Raw genomic sequence first — 15,508 nt, forward strand, 5'->3', positions numbered from 1 at the left:
CACCTTCCCAAATACCAGTCTGCTGTCGACCTGCCCACATGCCCACCCACACAGACATCCCCGCTTCCTCTCTCCCGTGTGTCCACCTGTCCGGTTAGCCTCTTGGCACCTGATGAGCACTGGTTCGCCCATTCACCTGTGCACCTGTCCACCCATCATGCCCCCCTTCTTTGCCAGCCCTCTACCCAGCCTCCTCTCCATCTCCCCACTGAATCTTTCATCTGGTCTGGCCACCTGCCAGGTGGGGATGCTGGCTCCAGGGTTGCTGGGAGGATGGACCGAGTTCCTGACTCGGTGATCCTCTGCACCCAGATCCTGCGGATCTGTACGCGGTACACGCCCGAACAGGACACAATGACCTTCTCAGATGGGCTGACCCTGAATCGGACCCAGATGCACAATGCCGGCTTTGGCCCCCTCACGGACCTGGTCTTTGCTTTCGCCAACCAGCTGCTGCCCCTGGAGATGGATGATGCTGAGACTGGGCTGCTCAGTGCCATCTGCCTCATCTGTGGAGGTGGGCAGGAGCCGGGGCCAGGGCCAGGGTCTGGGTACAGCCCCTGGAGCCTCTTCCAGGGAGCAGCTCAGGGACCATCAGATCAGAAAGGGACCTTGGCCCGTGTAAGACTGCTCTTGGAGGGGGAAACCAAGTCCCAGAGGGAGAGTGTCTTGTGTGCAGCTACGCAGAAAGGGAGTGGTGGTGGAGACCTGAACCCTGATCTAGGTGCTCCTTCTGGGGGGTTAGAGGGTCAGGCCTTCCAGGTTCAAATCCTGGCCAGCTTGTGACTTTCAGCAGATTTCCAAACTTCTCTGAGTGCCTGTTTCTGTATGAGGGGAGAGAGGGGTAATAATGGTCTCCACCTCATAAAGCTGATTGGCAGTAATAAATAAGGCACAGTGTGCCCAGCGTACGACCCAGTAAATGCTGGCTGCTGTTACTATTTTATTGTTATGAGTTCTGCCGTGTTGTGCTGGTGTCTACAATAATGGTGAGAGTGGGAGAATACCTGGACAGCTTCCCTCTGCCTGAGAACGGCCCTGCCTGTGTTCAGGGGGCCTGTCCCTATGAACTGGCTGTGAGGGTGGGCTGTGGGCAACCCCAGTCCGCCGCTCTTCTCTGCTCACATTTTGAGAGCCTCTTAGGGCCTTTCTTGGAGCCCACTCACTCCCTCCGCTGCCCTGTTTGGGGAGGCCCCAGGAGCAGAGATGCGCAGCCCGCAGCCTGGGCAGGCGCGCCCTCCAGTGGCCAAGGTTGGGAGTGCAGCTGTGTTCGCTTGGTCGGACCCCTGCTCAGGGGGCGTTTCTGCTTCCTCAGACCGGCAGGACCTGGAGCAGCCCGACAGGGTGGACCTGCTGCAGGAGCCGCTGCTTGAGGCGCTGAAGGTCTACGTGCGGAAACGGAGGCCCAGCCGCCCCCACATGTTCCCCAAGATGCTGATGAAGATCACAGACCTGCGGAGCATCAGCGCCAAGGGTGAGGTTCCCACACTGGGTGAGCTGGACCCCAACACCTGGCCCAGGGCCCACTGCCCCTACCCGGGGCCAAGCCCCCACAGCCGGGCCAACATCCTACATCTTTGTGGCCAGGACGATGTCCCACTCACTTGGACTGCCCTCATGCCTGAACCCACCCCCTGCTTGTGAGCTCCAAGCTGTCAGGGTCACCTTTGCATGGTGGTTGCAAGGAGCGTGGCTCTGGAACTAGACTGTGGGAGTGTGTGTCCTTGAGCGGTTTCTGAGCCTCAGTTTCCCACTGGAGTGAGGATAATGATGGTGTCAACAAAATTTTGAGGTGTCAGTAGCAGAGTCTGGAGCCCACAGCACACAGGAAGGGCCCAGTGTCAAGCCCAGGCAGTCTAACCCCAAAGCTGAGTTTGGAACCCCTTTGTCCTGCTGTCCCTCAGCCTTGGGGCCTTGAGAGAGCTGGCTTATGTCCAAGAACTGAGCCCCGCATTCAGTGCCCAGTGCATGCTGGTATGGGTAGGGTGGATTGTCCCTGCCCTCCGCCTGCCCTCCCGGGCCGGGCCTGCGGGCGTGCTGACCTCTGCCTTCTTTCCCGCAGGGGCCGAGCGGGTAATCACGCTGAAGATGGAGATCCCAGGCTCCATGCCACCTCTCATCCAGGAAATGCTGGAGAACTCCGAGGGCCTGGACACTCTGAGCGGACAGCCGGGGGGCGGGGGGCGGGATGGGGGTGGCCTGGCCCCCCCACCCGGCAGCTGTAGCCCCAGCCTCAGCCCCAGCTCAAACAGAAGTAGCCCAGCCACCCACTCCCCGTGACTGCCCGTGCCCATGGACACAGCCTTTGGCCCACGCCCTGGTTTTTCTCTGCCTTTCTACCAATGATGTGACCCCCACCAGCCCTGCCCCCACCTGTTCTTCCTTCCCTGGGGGGCAGGAGGGAGGAGGCGGCGACTCTTCGGGACAGAGGCCTGGGCCTGAGATGGACTGCCTGCCTCTGCAGCCCGGCTGCCCTCAGGGGCAGGGCTGTGAACTGAGTGAGGACCCCTGGTTCTGGGCCTTGGATGGGGCCTGGAGGCCTCTGCTCATCAAGACATCCTGCCCATGTCTCCACATCTTCATCACCAGCAAATGCCAGGACCTGGCTCCCCCATCCTCAGAACTCACAAGCCATTGCCCCCCGGTTGGGGATTCCCCCCTGCCTCGGTTGGTGACAGAGGGGGTGGGCCAGGGCTGGGGGTTCTCCCTGTACATACCCTGCCATACCAACCCCCAGGTATTCTCGCTGGTTTGTTTTTAATTTTTTTGTTTTGATTTTTTTTAATAAGAATTTTCATTTTAAGCACATTTATACTGAAGGAATCTGTGCTGTGTATCCGGGGGAGCTGGATCCAGAGCTGGAGAGGGTGGGGCCTCGGGAGGGGAGGGGCTCAGAGGGGCTCCCACTCTCTCTCCTTGCCCCTGTGCCCCCTGGCCCTCCTCCCCAGCCTTTTCTCCTCAGTTTTCTCTTTAAAACTGTGAAGTACTAACTTTGTGAGGCCTGCCCTCCTCTTCTCCCTCTGCCTAACCACTGGGTGTGGATAGTTCCAGGCAGCCCCAAAAGGAGGGGCCTCCCCCTAAGAGACGGGGCAGGGGCAAAGCAAGGGGCCCTCAGAGTAAGTGTGTTTCTTGGCCCTGTGTCCTGGTGGAGCCGCCTCCCCATCAGGGCCCACATCATCTAGGCTCTGTCGCTCCCACTGTGAAGGGGCCGGCCAAGGGGTCCACATGGCCCTGCCCCCCAGCCTCACAGCCACCAGCACCGCCCACAGGGCCCCCGACACACACACACATACACACACCCAGCGGACAGATGGGCTGATAGACACACTTGGCCTAAGTTCCTCCATCTCCCTGGCCTGCCCCTCACCCTACACCCATGCCCCCTCCTTGCCCCGCAGGACGGGCCTGCAGGGGGTCCCTTCCCCCCCTCCCCTGCACCCCCGGCCTGGGGGAGCTGGTTCTGCCCTGCCTTCCTTGCCCCGGGGTTGGGGTCTCATGCCCCCAGAGCCCGCTGGTGCACCTGTTACTGTCGGACTTTCCACTGAGATCTACTGGATAAAGAATAAAGTTATATTTATTCTACACATGCCTCAGAGCCTTGCTGCCTCGCTGCCTCCTCTCGGTGTCTGGCCAGGGGGCTGTGGCCAGGGATCAGGTACAGGCGCTGGGGGCCAAGCTGCCTTGTGCAGCCCATCCATCCCTCTGCATCCAGGAAGGACTGTTCTGCCCACCCCTACAGTCACTGCGGGCAGGAGGCACAGAGGACGAGTTGCAGGGAAATCTGGACACTCCTGGGTGAGAGGATTGAGTGCGGCAGGCCTCCAGGGTCCTCAGAGACCAATTTTGCCCACCCCTTAGACTATATGTATATATAATCAAGACCCAGAGAGGCCAGTGTCCTTGTCCAGGGTCACACAGCAAATTGGTAGCAGATTGGGGACTAGTATCCAGGCTCCCACCTCTCGGCCAAGGATTTTTCCTGGATCCCCGAAGCCCCTGAGATTTCAAGTACTGAGGTCTGGGGAGGTGGCAGCGGAGGAGGTATCTTGGGAGGGTTAACGGAACCCAGGGCTGGAAGGGCTTCCTGGGCAGGAAAGGTTCCTTCTACTTGGGTCTGCCTAACATTTCCACTTTAACCACAAGGTGGCAGCAGCAGCACTTATCCCACTGTCTGGCCCAGGCTGGAGCCAGGGTGGACATAGTTTCCTCTGACTTATTTTCTAACTCTTTATGCATCTGATAGAAATTTAACATACATACGCACATGCTTTTAAGAAATAGTTATGCTGTCACATTGTATTGTGAAAGAGGAATGAATGGAAGGTGCTATGAAGTATGTTAAGTGCCCAAGTATGTTAATGCTTGGTCACAACCCCCACAGCAGATATGACATAGTCCTAAATTTAACTCTATTTTTAATGAGTACATTTGGATTTAAAAGAAGTAGGTTGGAAGCCATTCTGTACATAAAGCTCAGGAAGATCAGAGTATGGGTGGATGTTGAAATAACAACTGAGAATGTGTAAGAAAACCATGCAAATCTGCCACATGAAACCTTAATGTTTTATGTGTAAAACAGGTTTTGGGCTCAGCTAATTATGGAGAGGTTTTTCACTATATATGAAGGTCTAGCAGCACATTCTGTAGTCCTGTGTGACCATTCTTTGTTGTGGAAGGACATCTTGGCACTTTTAGCACCCGCCCACCAAATGCCAACAGGGCTCTTCTCACGGTGAGAGCGAACCTGCCGTCCCTCACGTTCACAACGTGCTGCCCTGGAGCAGTGCCTGTGCTGCTGGGACCGTCTGGGCTTGAGGTTGCCCCTCGGGTTCACAGTTCATCACTGAAGAGCAGTTTCTCAACCATGAATGTGACGTTTTAGGCCCAGAAATGTTTGTGGTGGTGGTCGCCCTGTGTGCTGCAGAATGCTTAGCTGCACACCTGGCCTCTGCCTACTAGGCGCTAGTCACACCTTCCCCCTGGCTGTGGCAACCAAATATATCTGCAGACCTTGCCATACATCCCCTGGGGGCAAAACTGCCCTCAGTTAGGCACCATTACTCTGGAGGCTGGTCACTGAGAGCTATGAGCTTTACTCTGCTCCATGGGGCAGACTGACCCAAGCATGGTGACTGGGACACAACCTGGCATGGGCAGAAACGGGTTTGCTTGGGGTCCCAGAGATAACCAGGCTGGCACAAGGCTTGGAGGGCTTCCTGGAAGAAGTGCTTCAAAGCAGGAGATTTAACTAAGTGGGGCACAGATGTGATAAATTGCTTTGTGTGATCAGAAACTGTCACCAGCTCTGTGTTTTAACCCTTTTGGGTTTTGGTTGGAATGATGGAAGAGGTAAGGCTCTAGAGGCTGGACCAGTGAGGACAAGGCTGGTCCAGGAGCTGGACTTGATCCTCAGGGTGATGGGGGTGAAGGAGTGGAAGTGCAGGGGGCAGGAGCAGAGGCTGTGGGAGTACTGCCGGCCATCAGCAAGAGGGCTGGCCCTGGGCAGCCCCTGAAGGGGTGAAGGGGCACAAAAGGAGGAGATGCTTAGGAGGTGACTGGGAGGCCAGGTGACTGATGGTGTGTGGGAAGTGGGCGGGTGACAGGCTATGGCAACAGCAGGTGGAGGTGGCTTGGGTGAAGGGAGACACCAGCAACTGAGAGAAGAGCTAAGGAACTTGGGGTTGCCTCTGAGGTGCTTGTGACACTGCCCCCACCCACTGTTCCTCACCCCACTCCAGCCACACTGGCACCCTGCTGGTTTCAAACACTCCCAGCATTTTCTTGCCTCAGGGCCTTTTGCCCTCACCATTCCCTCCATCTGGAATGTTCTTCCTGGAGATGGCTTCAGGGCTAGCTAGCCCCTTGCTACATTCTGTTCCAGTGTCCCTTCTCGGGGATGCTCCTCTCTCTCCCCATGCCTCCCACTATCCGGGGTATAGTCTGTCTTTGTTTTCTGCCTTCCCCACCATCACATAAGCTCCGCAGGGCAGGTTCTGTTCACCACTGTAGTCTCACACCTGGATCTGCCTGTTCAATGCAGCTGTCACTAGCCATGTGTGGTGACTGAGGAAAAGGGAGCACCTATGGGCACAGGTAGCTGGGCCATTCAGAATGAGCCCTCCAGCTGCCTGCGGAGTACAGACAGGAAAGCTGAGGAATAGAGGCGCAAGAAGGAAGACAGTGGACGAAGGGCCAGGGACATAGGAGGAAATCTGGAGGCGTGGGTCACGGCAGTCTGCTCAGCAGGGTCTATAAGGCCCAGGGTACTCTTCAGCGGTGACCCCTGGATGTCATGCAGACAGCTCTTTGTATTTCTGTATTAGCCCAGGAGGGAAGAGGGTGGTGGCTGCAGGGAAATGCAGGGCCAGGAGCATATTTTGGGGGTGTTTCTTCTGAGGATGGAAAGGACTTAAAGCATGTTTATGGTGGGGAATAGCAGCAGAGTGAGGAGCGTGAAGCTAGAGAAGAGTCCTGCCCTCTGACCCCACGGCCCAGCCCTACTCTGCCCTATGAAAGGGCCCAACCACCGTGCCGAGGCCACCAGGTTGAGAGTGTGGACGATGCCCACAAGCCCTACCATACTGAGGCTGCCCAGGGAGAAGGGTGCCTCCCCCCTTCCTGTGATGCCTCTGCAGGGAGGTTGGGAACCACTGTGGCTGCTGCTGGCACTGGGCCCTGGCCACCCACACAATGCCTATCAGAGAACTCTCTCTCTCTCTCTCTTTCATATACACACACAGCTCACACATGCACACAGATGCATTCATGTGCAGAATTCACACAGGGTGTGCATGTGCACACACAGCTCACACAGGGTGCACACATGTGCACATCTAAAGCTCACGGCATATATGAGTGTGTGCATGCCCATAAAGAACTCACACTGGTTTGCATGTGCACACGCACACAGAACACACCGCATGTGTGTACATGCGTGCACATACATAGCCTGCACAGAGGGCACAGTTTGAACCAGGAGAGTCTTGGGATGCTGGCATCACAGTTGTCTGTACCCAAGTCACCACCTGAACCTCTGCTTTCTATTCTGCTCTGTCCTCTCCACCTGCTCTAGCCCCATGGCCTCCTTCCTTTCTCCTTGGATCCCCGTGCCAAGGACCTGCCTTAGTTCATTCTATGGCTCCAGCTCAACTGGGAGCATCCGGGAAGTGAGGATGCTACCCGGATGCTGTGCTGTTCGGGCGGGGGTCTGCGTACTATCCTTGCAGAAGCCACTTCTGCCTTCTGCCGTGAGCAGGGCGGGTAGGGTCCGGCCTCTGACCTCACCTTCCTCCCAAGGCATGCCTGCTTCTAGACGGCCAGGTCCTGGCGGACAGTGGCCAGAGACGTCTTGCTGCGGCCGCTGCCGCCCTCGCTGTCGCCGGCCGGGGCCCGGTGCGCATAGGCTGGCGGGCCGTCGGGCTGGGGGCCCGGGCATCGGGAGGGCAGGGCTGGCGGCGGCGGCGGCGGCGGGAGCAGCTTCTGCGCCTCCTCGTGCGCGAGGTTGCAGAGGTTGTCGCGCTGGACTGCGGGGTCAGAGCCCCCGGCGCGCGGGCGGCCCTTCCAGAGCAGGTGGCCCAGCTCGGCCACGCTGAGCAGCGCCGAGAGCAGACCCACCGCGAAGTAGAAGACCACGAAGACGGTCTTCTCGGTGGGCCGGCTCACGAAGCAGTCCACGGTGTGCGGGCACGGCGGGCCGGCGCACGCGAAGTGCGGGGCCACGCGGAAGCCGTAGAGCAGCGTCTGGCCGGCCAGGAAGGCCAGCTCGGCCAGCAGGCGCAGCGCCACGCTGAGCAGGTAGCAGAGGCGCGCGCGGCGGGCGCGCAGGGAGCAGGGCGCGCACGGGCCCTCGGGGCGCGCCCGGGCACAGCGCGCCGCCGCCTCGGCGTCCGCGCCGCCCGGCGCCTTGCTGGCTTGGTGCATGGAGTAGATGACGAACAGCACCGGTGGCGCTGAGAGCCCCAGGATGTGGAAGAGCCAGAAGCGGTAGTGGGAGACTGGGAAGGCGCGGTCGTAGCAGGTCTGGCGACAGCCCGGCTGCAACGTGTTGCACACGAACTCCTCCTGCTCGTCCTCGAACACGGCGCCGCCCACGGTGGCCAGCACCAGGATGCGGAAGATCAGCATGACCACTAGCCACAGGCGGCCCACCAGCGGCGACTGCAGCTGCACAGCGTCTAGCAACGAGCCGAGGAACGCCCACTCCCCCATGACGCTGCGGACGCAGGCGGGAGTCAGAGGCGGACGTCAGGGCCCCCCACCCCTCCACACCCATGGGTGAGCTCACCTGAGTCGGGGTCAGCTAGGCCTAGGTTTAGCAGGGGTTTTGTGGGAACAAAGGCGTTAGCAAAGGGGGCGGGGGCGAGAATGGTTAGGTGATTCTCAACCACCGGTGCCCTTCTCCTTGGGGCCAGGGGCTGCTGGGGAGGATCCCACCCTGATGCTCCAGCCAGACACCCATGGGCCTCCTTGGTGCTCCCCCAGAGTCCAGGTGTGTAGGAAGGGAACTTGGAGGTCTGCCAGACCAGCCCTGGCTGCATTGGTGAAACCCAGAGGGGTCCCAAGGGTGCGCCCAAGGATGCTTTCCATGGGCAAGAGTGGTGCCTCCAACCCAGGACTCCGCACACAGTTTGGTACCTCTGGGAAGGGGGAACCATGGACCCTGAGGGAACCCCCCTCCTTCCTTCTCTGCCCACCATATCTCTTGCCCTTTTGACTGCAGTGAACTCCTCTCAGTATTGTGGGATGGACACAAAAGTCGCCCCACTTCCGAAATAACTCTATCAGGATCCTCCATTCTGGCTGTCCACTGCCACCTGACTGGCTGGAATTCGGGTCCAGCCCTCTCCCATCTCCTCCCTGGTATCCCTCTGCTTCCAGCCTCCCTCATCTCCAGAGAGCCCTGCCAGCACTCACAGGTCCTGCAGGCCCCTGATGCCCCCTGACCCTCACCCAGCCCCACTCACCCGGTGGCCAGAGCGGAGGTGTTAGAGCTGAGAGAGGGAGTTGGGTAGGTGACTGGGACCTGTTCCTCCTGGTCCCTCTTTCATTTTCCCTTTCGGATTTGGCCGGGATGGATGACAGGACAGGATGGGATGGCTGAGAGGGGCTAGCTCTCCCCCTTCTCTTAAAGGGACAGGTGACCCTGTTGGCTGGCTCCACCCTTGGGGACAGACAGGGGGCCACGCCCCTTGCTGGGCTCTGCCTTCCCTTCCCGTCACTCACCTACCACCTCCAGACCCAGGCCCTGGCCCCAGCCCACAGCTGTGTCTCCATCTGGAAATAGCCAGAGCCACACCCCTTTTCAGGGAACTGGGAGGGCTCATGGAAGTTTGTCCTGGACACGTACCCCCAAACTGGAAGGCCTAGACCTGCTACCACCTGACTGGCCCCTTTGGAGGCAGTCTGCAGGGCGTGGTGCTGGTGTTGGGGGCACTGGTATTTTAAGAGGCAGCAAACACCTAGTGGGTCTGGTTCTAGCTCTGCCGCTACTGACCTTGGACAAGCCTCTGAACTCTTCTGGGCCAGAGTCTCCTGGCTTGTCAGCTGAGGATGCCAGGCCAGCTGACCCCCAAGTTTCTTTCCAGCTCTACATCTTAATGCTAAGGCCCAACCATGTTCCAGAGAACAAAAAACCTGTACCCAGAAAAAAATCCCATATGGGAGACATTAAGGGATTGAGAGTGGCTGGTTCTGGTCATCAAGTAAAAGCTTCTGTTTCCTTCCCGCTTTTCTGTAATTTCCAGATTTGCAATAATGAGCAAATTAGTTCATTATGTGAGAATCAATAGAGAGAAGGCTTCTCTTCCCCTGTAAGGCTCTGAACTGAATCACCTCCTGCAGCTGTAGGTGGAAGGAGATGCTGGCCCACAGGATGACCTGTGGTGACTTGGGCTGCCAAGGAGGGGGCACTCCCAGGCTGAGATGCTTTGTCTGTCGGTCTGCCTTCCGAGGAGTCTGCCCAACTGGCACACCGTCCCCCTCCAACACCCCCACCTGTGTACCTGCTCTGGGCCAGGCCCTCTTCTGAGCTCATTACACAAATTAGCTCATTTAATCCTTGGAGAGTCTAAGCCACCTGCGGGCAATCACACAGCAAGTGAACAGCAGGCCCTGCCCTCGTGCTTGGCCCGACTGGTCTGGAGCACATGCTCTTAAGCCCGTCACAGAACTGTCCTCCCTCCAGCCTGGCTGGGCTCCCAGGTGGTGTCCCAGGGCCTGTCAGTCCTCAGGGCTTTGGTGGGAGCTGGTGGGCACAGGCGCTGGGGGCAGGCCATGCCTGTCCGTCCCTGGGGGGGAAGGGTGCCAGGACGCACCTAGGCGACATTTCCTCTCCCCTTCAGCCCGGGAGCCTGTACAGTTTTTTTCCCATGTTGACGCCCCAGCCCTGATCTGATTTCAGGAAGGGGTGGGAAATGTGTCCTTCACCCTCACTGGCTCAGGGGCCCAGACCAGGGTGGAAAAAACCTAGGTTAATGCTTGGGCATTCTGGGGAGCCCCCACCACGTGCAGGGCTCCCTTGGGAGTGGGTCCAGGCGGGGAGACACTGTCCTGGACAAAGTCCAAGGAAAGTACATGCTGGGGCCCCAGATTCCAAAAAACAGGATGTGGGGTGGGGATGCTGCTGACCTCCCCATCCCCCACCTACACCTGCTCCTGGCAAACCTGTTCTCTGACCCTGACCTCCAGCCCCAGCCATGGGGGCCCAGGGACACACCTCATCTCTCCTGGCTGTCCAGGAATGGTCCCTGCCCTGTCCCCATGGCCCATGCTGGGTCAGGACGCCAGCCCAGCCTGGAAAAACCCTGTCAGACCCATCTGTCTGTGGGGAGTGGAAAATGGCAGAGGCGGTGGGCTGGGTGGGCGGGAGGTGGAGAGCCCGTGGTTGCCCCACACCATCCCCAGCCCCTGATGCTGCAGGGCCAGACGCAGGAGACCCCCCCCAGTCTCCAGGGCACATCCTCCCCAGATGTGCTGTCCAGCCTGCGAGGAGGTGGTGGCACGTGGCCCCGCCTTGGCCATACGCAGGGCTGGGCTGAGAGGCCCCTCCTGCCCTGCTCCACATTCAGTCTCTGCCCAGACACACGTGGGGCTGTGGAGCCGCTCCTCGCAGCTGTGGCACACATACACATATGCAGGCACATACATGTTTGTACCTAGTGAGTGCATCAAACGTGACTGTAATTGCTCTCCCTCGGCCCTTTTGTCACCGACTGGGGTGTATTTCCCTCTGAGGCTTTACCTCCTTCCTCGGCTCTGTAATTCTTTACAGTTAGGTTCAGCTGTAACAGCAAAATACTAAAACAGTAGCTTAAACGAGAGACTTTTGCTCAGTAAGGACAATAGCTGGACCTGAAGGTGGCTGGACCTGCAGGCAGCCTCACCTGAACAATCCAGGGGCTTAGGAGGGCCTCTCTTCCTTCCCTTGAAAGCCCAGAGTGAACTGACGGATGAGAGAAACTTTGGGATTGCAGTGGGGAAGGGGAAGGGTTTGAGTTATCGAGTCCCTTCTCCCATCCATGCAGCTCTGAATGGCCTGTGTTGGTAAGTGCCCAGTGTTGAGCAACCACCATCCCTGACTGCAGCCTGAGGTCCACCACCTTCTCTTCATCACCCCAGGGTCAGAAGGGTCCACCACCTTCTCTTCATCACCCCAGGGTCAGAAGGGTGATCAAGTTAACTCAAGATTAGTGGATGGGCAGACCACTGTAACTCCCTCCCTGAAAGCAACCTCCTGGGTCCAAAGGACTTGCCCTTGGACAAGGCCCTGGAAAGTCATGGAAAGCTACTAGAATCAGATGGCAAAGTCACTTATGCATTGGGCTTCCTTTCCTTCAGCTAAAATAACATTTTATGTATATCTTTTTGCACCTACCAGGATGTATTGGAGCCACCCTGAGGCCAGTAAAAATCTGTTTTTTTCAAAAGAAACAAATCTGATTTTAGAAAGTACTGAAGAAAAATGTAAAGGGGACTGTCGAATGATACAACTGCTTTGAAAAAGTTTGGCAGTTTCTTATAAAGGCAAACATATACTTAATGAATGTCTGAACAGTTCCACTTGTGGCATCTACCCGAGAGAAAGGAAAGAATATGTCTATGAAAAGGATTTGCACTATAATGTTCATAACAGCTTGATTTAAAATAGGCCCCAACTGGAAACCATCCAAATGTCCATCAACAGGTGACTGGATAAACAAATCCATACAATGGAATAATAGTCAGCACTTAGGAAAAGAAGGAACTATTGATACATGCAACAACATGGATGGATTTCAGAAACATGCCAAATGAAAGAAGCCGGACACAGAAGTATACATAGGGAGCCTAGTAAACATAATGTCCTTTATATATATATATATATATAAAGGGAGGAGATGGAAAAACAAACAACAAAAAAAAGTATACATATCGTAGGATTCCAGTTCTGTGAAGGTCTGGAATAGGTAAAGCTAACCTATAATGGTAGAAATCAGATCAGTGTTTGGGGTTGATGAGACACATAAGCACACTTTGGGGTGATGGAAATGTTTTGTGTCTTGAGTGTGATGGTGGTTATGCAGAAGTGTCCGTTTCTCAAAAGTCATCAATCTGTACATTTAGAATGGGTGCATTTTATGTGTGTCAATTATGTCTCAATAAAATTGATTTAAAAAGAAAAGAGAAATGTTGAATCTGTACTGAAATCCTTTTGAGGAACTGAGGACAGAGAGTAGGACTCTGAGTCATCGTCACGTGTCTGTCCAGCTCTCCCGGCAGCTTCTCCCTCTTTCCTTCAACCTCTCATCCTCCCACCCTCCACCCTGATCACCCTGCCCTCCTGTGCCACCCACCTCTTTCCCATTTTTTATGAAATAGAGTAATTTGACCTGCCCCTATTGATTTGAGTTTGATGGCTGAAGGGGATTTTTGTGCATAAAACCAGTATCCTTGGGTCTGAATTTATATTCAATTTATTGCAACTTTAAATAAAAAAAAAAAGTCTTTTTCCTTTTAAGCCTTCAAAATTCAACTTACATTTTGTTATTATATACATATAATTTGCATATAAAATATGAATAATCACTTTTACTTGTTAGTTAATATTCAATTATCTCATAATTTTGGGAAGTTAAGTTTGCTAAATGAGCACTAATTACAAACCTGATTAATTAAATTTCCAAACATTTGCAATGCCTCCTGGGACTGAAAACTCTAATAAGTAATATCTTCATATGCATTAAAACAACTCCTATAAACTTAATAAAGCAAATGAACACACATAGTAATTCAAGTTCTTTTCAATTTCACAGCAGTGTTTATACATTTAATTAAATTTCTTAAACCTTTTAGTTAAAAATCACACCTAAGGATAAATTCTATATTTAAGTATATATTACAAAGCTAATCTGTCAGATTCCTTAATGTCAAATTCTCTTAAACATTAGGGACATTCAAAATATGTAATACAAACACATTATCCTAAATGATTAACTTATTCCTAAATTTATCACAAAGTTATAAATGCTGTGGGTTAGATTACTTCATCACTTCTTCAGTTTTATCTTTACCATCAAGGTTATAGAGTCATTTTACCCAGCTTGGAACTGTTCAGTCACGTCAGGTGGACTGAAAACTTTCTAAATCAAAAACATCAAGACTGAGATTTAGGGGTCAAGATTCAAGACTGAGATTTGGGGCTGGGGTGATGCTTCCTGTGGTTGAACCTTGTCTTCTTCATCAGCAGAATCCCCAGATTTACCCATTTCAGTGGGAATTTACTTTAGAATTCATCTGTTTGCTCATGATTAGGTCCAGGTCTTTTTGATGAGATGACTACATAGGTGATGACACGCTTCCCATTGCTTCACGTCAGGAGTATGTCATTTTGTCTCATTATTGGAGCTCAAAATTTGATCCCTTAGTTCATGTGGTGTCTGCCAGAGCTCTGCATTGTATAGGTAACTTTTTGCTTTGGAATTTATTAAAGGTAGGTGTTTACATTCTCATCGTTAGCCTTTACACATTCCTTGCTTTATGTCTCTTGTTTAGGAAGGCAATTACAAAGAACATCATTTGAGTATGTACTCCCTGAATTCTACAACCATACAGGTGGTAATGCAACCATTTTTTCATCTAGATCAAGTACCTATGTTCCATCTGGCAAGAAAATTTACATTAGTGGTTTTCATGGAGATTCTTCAAGGCAAGATCAATTGTTTCCCCCTGGTGCATTGAAAATCTCTCCCCAATAACCACAGTGTAAGTTCTGGTCAGTTCCAGATCAGTGCATTTCTTGCATTAAAAACACAGAATCTGAGATCACAACAGCTCCAACACAGGATTCAAAGTATCACTTAGCAAAAATATTGGCCACTATTTCCTACTCACTTTAGTTCACACTGGTTTCCTCAATTACTGAAGATCCATATACTGTTCCAGATGGGAGTTTCATATACAAACTATACAATATGGTTCTTCCAAAAGCTGAAGCCCAACCAAAGGACCAGGTAGTCTGTCTCATGGCCAGTTTCAGACCCTGGAAAATAACTCTACAACAGTATCATCAGATAACTGCAGTGTGGACTGCGACAGCTGAGCACAAGACAACAGGCGCATCCTTGTCTGCTTATCCTCCTCAGTGTCAAACCTTTCAGCGGCCATCTGTTCAGCTCTGTCTACACACTCTCCTCCAGCTTATAGTTGTATCCTTCACAAAGAAAAGATGGCTTTATGTGGAAAAGCAGCATCTGGGCCTTTGGAAATCCTGCTGTGCATTGGACCAGTAAAAGTAATTTCAGATCTGAAGGCAGCTTGAAGTTGGCTTGTTTTTACTGATTCTTATCTAAGTTTCCAGAGCAGCTTGGTCACCTGCTCTGGAGATGGTCAGTATTGAGTTGCAACCATCCAACTTCATGTGAATCAGCTGGTGGGCTGCAGTTTGTGAATTCTTGTACCCAGGGGTTGTACAAACAGAAACGTAAAGACTACAACGCTCTTCAGAAGATGCTTTAATGGAAAATCATCATCTCCTTTAGTCATTCCAAGAGCATCCACTTTGATGTGGTTGAGAAATATTGTTAAGGTGATTCTGGACTGAACTCCAGGCCACAGCTCAGCAGCTTCACAAACTGTTGCATTTTTCACAGGTAAATTGTCACTACTGAGAACAACTATCAGGTCATGTGGCAGCTGCAGGAAAACTTCCTGGTGGTACCCAGAAGTGAACCAGTGCCCACCAATCTTTTAGCGTTTTAATTCCCCACAACTAAAGATTGGCAAAATTCAACAATTCTCTGCATTTATTATTTTTTGAGTAAATATTTTTGACATTGTTGCAACACATCTACTTCAAGGAAGCACGTTGTTTCATGGAACTGATCTACAGTGCTGTCAATTAACGCCAGCTAGTGTGTACATAAGTCATTCTTATCTAGAAGGCAGGGTAGTTACACCAGTGTTTCCTGTGTGCGTGTCTGCTCTAATTCATGCATGAACACGGCTTGACTTAAGAACTACACATTGCAAGAAC

The 15,508-nt window shown here is 53.5% G+C and overlaps 2 protein-coding genes across 8 annotated transcripts in view; one reads left to right on the top strand and one right to left on the bottom strand.

The window, feature by feature from the left end:
- The window catches only part of RARA (retinoic acid receptor alpha), a 42,893-nt gene extending 39,311 nt beyond the window's left edge, over positions 1-3,582 (top strand). For all 7 annotated transcript variants that reach the window (XM_017652286.3, XM_017652285.3, XM_037022658.2 and 4 more), the window contains 3 exons: positions 313-517; positions 1,316-1,474; positions 2,063-3,582. In XM_017652286.3, coding sequence (XP_017507775.1) covers positions 313-517; positions 1,316-1,474; positions 2,063-2,280 — 582 coding nt within the window. In that variant the 3' untranslated portion in view covers positions 2,281-3,582. The remainder of the gene's footprint in view (positions 1-312; positions 518-1,315; positions 1,475-2,062) is intronic.
- A 139-nt stretch (positions 3,583-3,721) lies between these two features.
- On the bottom strand, positions 3,722-9,243 carry GJD3 (gap junction protein delta 3). The gene is made up of 2 exons (XM_037022660.2): positions 8,964-9,243; positions 3,722-8,212 (listed from the first exon to the last, which is right to left on the bottom strand). Exon 2 carries the CDS (start codon positions 8,206-8,208, stop codon positions 7,309-7,311), a length of 900 nt encoding a protein of 299 aa, XP_036878555.2. The 5' UTR covers positions 8,209-8,212; positions 8,964-9,243; the 3' UTR covers positions 3,722-7,308.
- Between the last annotated feature and the right edge of the window lie 6,265 nt (positions 9,244-15,508).

The sequence above is a fragment of the Manis javanica genome, chromosome 4, assembly GCF_040802235.1.
Source record: "Manis javanica isolate MJ-LG chromosome 4, MJ_LKY, whole genome shotgun sequence".
In the NCBI taxonomy this organism is placed as follows: domain Eukaryota; kingdom Metazoa; phylum Chordata; class Mammalia; order Pholidota; family Manidae; genus Manis; species Manis javanica.

Coding starts and splice junctions, on each gene's coding strand:
- GJD3 (XM_037022660.2), bottom strand. CDS start 8,208: ATGGGGGAGTGGGCGTTCCTCGGCTCGTTGCTAGACGCTGTGCAGCTG.